At 48.5% G+C, this 6,901-nt stretch overlaps 1 protein-coding gene across 1 annotated transcript; it reads right to left on the bottom strand.

Moving 5' to 3' along the window:
• Window positions 1–4,148: 4,148 nt before the first annotated feature.
• Window positions 4,149–6,302, bottom strand: LOC117981338 (proline-rich protein 23D1-like). Its single transcript, XM_034965641.3, is given in 5 exon segments — window positions 4,149–4,630; window positions 4,633–4,774; window positions 4,990–5,069; window positions 5,410–5,471; window positions 6,226–6,302. Coding segments are annotated over 5 exon segments (843 nt in total).
• Window positions 6,303–6,901: the final 599 nt, after the last annotated feature.

Genomic DNA, 6,901 nt, shown 5'->3' on the forward strand with positions numbered 1-6,901 from the left:
AATGCTGCCCTAATCATGAAATTTATTCTATAGGTATATGAAATACAAACCAAAAATTGAAAACAAAACTTAGTAATGGCAAGTGGTAATGTAAACTTGATGAGCCAGAGCAGAAGCGTGTCTCACTTCGAAGCAATCACAGCAGTCACCACTATTTCATCGTATAATTTCAGTATTTATTGAAAAGTATTGGCCTGGGGAGTGTTTGGAACCTGAACAAAGACAAGGACCGGGTCACAGCACGGAGAAAATGGTGAAAATCTCAGGGCATACATACAGTATCACGCTTAGGAATTATTATCCATACATCAGACCAATGACTACATGGACACCAGCAATCAAGGGGCTGTGTTAGCCCTGGGAGTGAGCAGAGTTCTTCAGGTGAATTTTCACGCCACTGAAAGCATGCTGAAAGCAGAACCCTCACGTTGAGGAGTAAGGGATTCGATTGAGTGTGGTTGCATTTAAGAGGTTGAATATGGAAGAGAAATTCTAGGGGACACTGTGTGCCAAGTGAAATGGGAGCACTTTATTTAAACACCTTGCAGTTCTTCGTCTCCCTGCAGCATCTGGGATCCTCTGCTAGTGAGCACAATGGATCATGATGGGAAACAGCAAAGGGGAAGCAAGAGGTTCCTGGAATTACTCTCCCTCCACATTTTAGGGCATGCACTGACTAAGGATTTGGCCAATCTCTGATCTATCAATGTAAGTGGTGGATGTTGGCTACATCCCTTCTTGAAAAGACATCTTTATGCTCCGGTTGGAGAACTATGGTGAACCCTGTGGCAGACCTGAGTGCTGGACTTGGTGAAGGGTGCATAGGTCTGAGGCAGGAGTTGGGCAAAGTCTCCATCCTATACAGGCTGAAGCTGAGATTGGCTGGTCTAGGGAATCCCACTGGACTAGGTGTGGTTGGTAAAGGGTAGGGCACAGAGGAGAAAGTATGCAATGCACAGTAGGATTATTGAAAGAGAAGGGCTGAGCCAAGCAACATGGTTTTCTTGGGATCTCATCAAGGGCTGGTGACATACGGGTTCTGCCTCCCCCTCTTCTGCAGGTGAGGGAGGCACATTGTCTCTTTCATGTCTGAGGTGTCTCTGTCTTGAACATGGAACTCCAAGGTGAAGTCATCCACAGAGTGCTAGATGTAATCGATCTGCAGAGGGAACTGCAGGCCATCCAGTGACCTCAGGACATGCTCAGGCACGACCACAAATACACTGTTACCCAGGATCAGGGCAGGGCTGTCTGTGGGGACAGGATGAGGACATACTCTTCCAGGCTCAGTGTGAGTTCTGTCCCTTGTTCTGGGACCACGATGATGAACGTCTCTGTGCTGGAATTCTGCTGCTGCTGTGGAAAGACAGCCCTCAGTCCACTGCCTTCAAAAAAGACTGCAAATGATGCTCCTGGGGAGGGAGCTGGAGCAGCTTCACCCTCTACAACTTTAAAATACAAATTCCCTCCTAGAAGTGGCAGTCATGCTGACCCTGCTGAATGCACCACCACTGGATGTGTCTTGTGGCCTGGAGATTATGCAACATAGTCCTATCTTTGCTATCCATGAACATAGGGAGTTACCTGGGGTGATTCCAGGCCTGGAATGAATTCATGTGAGGAATTCTTTGAAGTAAGGGTGTTTCTGCATCTGTGGTGAGACCACAGTGAGGGAGGTTAAGGCTCCCCATCTTTTTTTCTTCTTTCTTTCTTTCCAGACACAGGAGATAATCAACAAAGACCAGGCTCCCTTTTAAATCCAATAAGAAACATTTTACAACCTACTCCCTCTCAAGTCTACTATCTGAAGGTTCCTCTTCACAGTAAAACTTGGCCTCCCCACCTCTTTATCTTAACCTAAAGATTTCCTTTCAATAGATCCCTGGTCTTAGATAAACTCATCCAATTATCAACCAGATAATTTTTAAATCTACCTATAAGCTGGAAGCCCCCCTCCTTCAAGTTGTCCCACTTTTCTGGATCAAATCAACGTATTTCTTAAATGCACTTAGTTGAAGTCATGTCTCCCTAAAATGTATAAAACCAAGCTGCACCCTGATCACCTTGGACACACGTTCTCAGAACCTCCTGAGGGCTGGGTCACATGACATGGTCAATCATATTTGGCTCAGAATAAATATCTCCAAATATTTTGCAGAGTATGACTCTTTTCCTCAACAAGGTCATGATGATTAGGGTCAAAATTCACCGATATGAAGGACAGCCCCAATTTCTTGACTCAGAGAAATAAAGCAAGAGAAAACACATGGAGGAGGAAGAGGAGGAGAGGAGAACCTGGAGCTCCCGCCTGCCCCTGGGTGAGTCCTGGAGGTGGAAGGAGAGGTACTTGATCCTGAGTTGGCCCCAGCTCCACCTGAAACAGAACCCTGGAGTGCCACTCCCTGAATGCGGCCCAGCTCTACCCAGGTTGGACACTCCCTTGCCCTAGAGCCTGGGTCCTCCCTGGCCCCTGCTACCACTGCTTCCTCAGAGCCCAGGCCCAGTGCACCACATCTGCCTCTGCACGGCTCTGGGAGGGCTGCACCAAGGACAATCTAGTCTCAGAGGGGACTTCCTGGACACAGGCGGGTCCTGACACCCTGAGGGCACAGAGGAGAATGGCCTTCACAGGGGCTGCTGTCTTGGGCCTCACAGAAGCGGCCTCTCCAGCGACCAGACTCAAAACCTACCCAGAGGCCCAGGCTGGTGAGGATGCCGTGGCTGGGCCTTTCATGTGGATGAAGGCAGTTCCCACCTCAGCCAACGTCCAAAACCCCGAGGAGAATCAAACCTGAAAGAGTCCCTGTCCTCCTTCCCAGAGGGGAAAGGCAGTTCCTGAAACCTCAGTAGAAGAGAAAATGCTGTGACGGTTCAAGGGACCAAGGACGCCCTTCCCAGGCCAGCAAGGCCAGAGTAGGAGGAAGCTGCACCCACCTCCAGGGGACATGTGAGGTTTTAGAGGGTCAGGCAAGTCAAGGGCAAACGCCCTGAACTCCCCGCAGGGTCATGAGCACTCCCCACCTACTGGAGTTGGGCTCCAGAAGGCCAGGACATTATCCCTGCATCTCCCCTGCCTCCAGGACTCAGGCCTGAGCTCCCAGGTTGGCCAGGAAAAGCTAGTGGTAGCTCTAGCTGGCCATGGACATACAGGCTGGGACATGCAGGCCAACAAAGAGGTGCTGGGACCTCAAGAGAACTTCTAGACTTTCTAGACACTCCAGAGACACAGAGACATCCAGGCAGGACAGGGAGAGCCTGGAAGCAGCTGTGAGCAAGTGCAGGTGCCCGTCCCAACACACAGAGCTAAGCTCTGTTCAACCATTTTCTAAGCCAGACCAATCCCAGGGCCCAGAGGTGCAAACAGTTACCCCACTCAGGACTTGGAAGGAGGAGCACAGGAAAAGCTCCAAATTGGCCAAAAAACTGTCAGAAATGTGGCAGTTATTTCATAAGTACATGAATAATAAACCCAAACAATGGAAAACAAAACTAAACAAAGGCAAATGTGAACGGAAACGTGATGAGTGAGAGCAGGAGAGTGTCTCAGTTGGAAGCAAACACAGCAGTCACCACTACTTCATTCAATGACGTCAAGATTTATTCAAAAGCATTGGCCTGGGGAGTGTAGGGAACCTGGACTAAGACAAGGAATGGGGCACAGCTTGGAGAAAAAGGGGAGAGTCTCAGGGCAGAAATAGAGCATCAGCCTTAGGAATTATTTATTGTGGCATCAGACCAATGACTACAAGGACATCAGCATGCAAGGGCAGTATTAGACCCCGGGAGTGAGCAGCTGTCTTCAGATGAACTTTCAGACCACGTCATGCTGGAAGCAGAACTCTCACATGGAGCAGTCAGGGATTCGATTGAGTGTGGTTGGATGTATGTGCTTAAATAGGAAGAGAAAGTCTAAGGGACAGTGTGTGTGAAGTGAAATGTGAATGTTTTATTTGAACTCCCTGCGGTTCTCCCCCTCCCTGCAGCATCTGGAGCCCTCTGCTGTTGAAGACAGTGGGTGTTGATGGGAAACAGCAAAGGGGAAGCAAGCGGTCCTTGGAATTACTTTCTCTCCACATTTCAGGGAATGCACTGACTAAGGACTTGGACAATCTCTGACCTATCAATGCAGGGGGTGACTCTTGGTTAAATCACTTCCTAAAGAGACATCTCTGTGCCCTGCTGGGAGGCCTATGGTGAACCCTGTGATAGATCTGGGGACCAGGAGTTGGTGAAGGGGGCATACGGCTGAGGGAGGAGGTGCACAGTAGCTCCATACCATGCAGGCTGAAACTGGAGTTGGCTGGTCTAGGGTGTCCCACGGGACTAGATGTGGGTGGTAGAGGGTAGCATTGGGGGAAGGCTGCCAGACAGCATGGAATGCACAATGGGGTTACTAGAAGAAAAGGGCTGATCCCAGCTTTGTGGTTTGCTGGGGATATCATCAAGGGCTGGTGATATAGGGGTGCTGCCTCCCGTTCTTCTGCAGGTGAAAGAGGCACATTCTCTTCTTTCATGTCTGAGATGTCTCCATCTTGAGCATGGCACTCCAAGCTGAAGTCATCAACGGAAGGCATGATGTACTGGATCTGCACAGGGGACTGCAGGCCATCTTGTGACCTCAGGATATGCCAGGAACAATCACAAGGACTGTGTTCTCCACGGTCAGCTGCAGCGCTGTCTCTGGGGCCAAGATGAGGATGACCTCTTCCAGGCTCAACCTCACTTCTGTCCCTTGTTCTAGGACTATGATGAGCTCCTCATTGCTGGAATCCTGCTGCACCCGTGAAAAGATGGCCGTCAGTATTCTCCAAAAAGGCTGCAAATGATGCTGATGTGGAGGGAGTTGCCAGGAGCTTCACCCTCTACAAGTTTAAAATACACTCCCTCCCAGAATTGACTCTCATGCTGACCCACCTAAATGTACATCCACTGGATGTCTCTTGAGCCTGAAGAGTGTGCAGCACTGTCCAATCTTTGCCATGCAAGGACATATGAACTTATCTGGGGAGGTTTCTGGGACGGGCATGAATTCTGGTGTGGAGCTCCTGGAATTGAGGGTGTTTTGCAATCTTTGCCATGCAGTGACATAATAACTTACCTGGGGAGGTTCCAGGGACTGGCCTGAATTCAGTGTGGAGCTCCTGGAATTGAGGGTGTTTTTGCACCTGCAGAGAGATCACAATGAGGGAGGTTAAGGCTCTTCCAGCAAGAGTCTCTTGGATTTCAGAATATGACCTTCAGAAATCCACAACCCAGCATAGGCCAGCCTCAGGACACCAGCCCCCATCAATCAAGCATGACTTTCCACTCATCCTGCAGAAAGCACCCTCTCCTTTTATAAGATTGTGAGACATGACACTGACCTCCAGGCAGGGAGATCTTAAGAAATATCAGGGAAATTTGCCTTACCTATATTGGTACCCTGCTCCACTTGGCGACGTTTGGGTGGATTCATTTGTGTGGTAGCCAAGCTGCAGGACAGAAAGGGATCCGTTAGTCTTCCACACAGAGTCTAATTCTCACAAGCCCAAAACTCCATTTATCATCCAGCACACATTCTTTCTGTGTTCCTCAGTCAAGTGCACTTGTGTTGGGCTCCAAATCCTACCTGCATCCCATAAGTCCTAATGCTCATCTCCCACCCTCAACTTTTCTAATGGCTTTTCCTATCGGTGAATGTGTGTGATAAGGGATGGTGTCCACAGGAAACAGTTTGCTTTCTCAGGAGCCCATCCACCTGAGAAGGGACATCTAATTTGGTCTGAGGACTTTCAGGGAAGACGTTGTTATTTCAGGTATCTGAGCACCGTGTCTGTGCAGTTACAGTGTGAATGGAGTGAGAGATGATGGGAAATGTTTCATTTTCTAATGAGCACAGGGAAGAAATTTAGATCATGCCCACAGTTTACCTGTCTCCGCACAAGAGGTGACTTTCATTTAGAGAGGGAACATAGATCGACAGTGGGAGGAAACCTGAGATGAGCCCCCTGACAGGTCCAGAAACCCCCCATGCTGGCAGGATCCTATGGCCTCCACTGTGGGTCTCATGTCTCCGGCAGGTGTTCTAAATTTATAACGTTCAATGTCATGGCAGGCCAGGGTGCTTTCTCTGCCCTAGTTTGACCCTTTATCACACATTCACACCACACACACACAAATGCACACAGTCACACATAGTCACATGGCAACCTCCTGGCAACCCAAGGTAAACACACACTAACATACCTGCTCTCTCCTTCATTGACATTCTGCGATTCTGTCCAGGAATCACTAAGGCTTCTTTGGCGCCAGTAACCATACATGGTAAAGGTTCTCTAGACTCACTTGTATCAGAAAATTTCAATCTTAATCTTATTTTCTTATAAATCTATACAGTATATGACTTGATCTTTTACTTTTCCTGAAGAAGATGATCAGCTCAGCACATCCAGAACATGGAATAGTGTGCCCTGGCCTGGGACAGGTCGAATGACGCTATGGTAGAATGAAATCTTGGGCAAATCCCAAAAGTTTTATAATAGAGAGAGCTGTGGGCTCCCTTTGTCTCTCTTTGTCTATCTCATCTATCCCACTATTTCTTGCCCACGTAACTTTCACAATTTTTTTCAACACCTTCTACAAAGCTTCTAGAACTCTTTCACTATCACTGCTTTTCAAAATCCATCAGAGACAGCTTCCCAATTCTCAATGTTACCTTCTTTTTCAACCTCACTCTCCCTAGCTCCCTGGCTCTCTGGTTCTCTTTTGGCCTCTCTTTTTCTCCTTATCCCCTGGCTTCACATCTACATTCACAAGAAGAGAATGAAGAAGCCCCCTTCCCAATAAGAGTATGCCTTACACTGGGACTCCAAAATCTAAGCACACCCTGACAGGCACAGCCAGTGGAATGAGATCTGGGACG

This window comes from Pan paniscus, chromosome 7, assembly GCF_029289425.2.
Source record: "Pan paniscus chromosome 7, NHGRI_mPanPan1-v2.0_pri, whole genome shotgun sequence".
NCBI classification, from domain to species: Eukaryota; Metazoa; Chordata; class Mammalia; order Primates; family Hominidae; genus Pan; species Pan paniscus.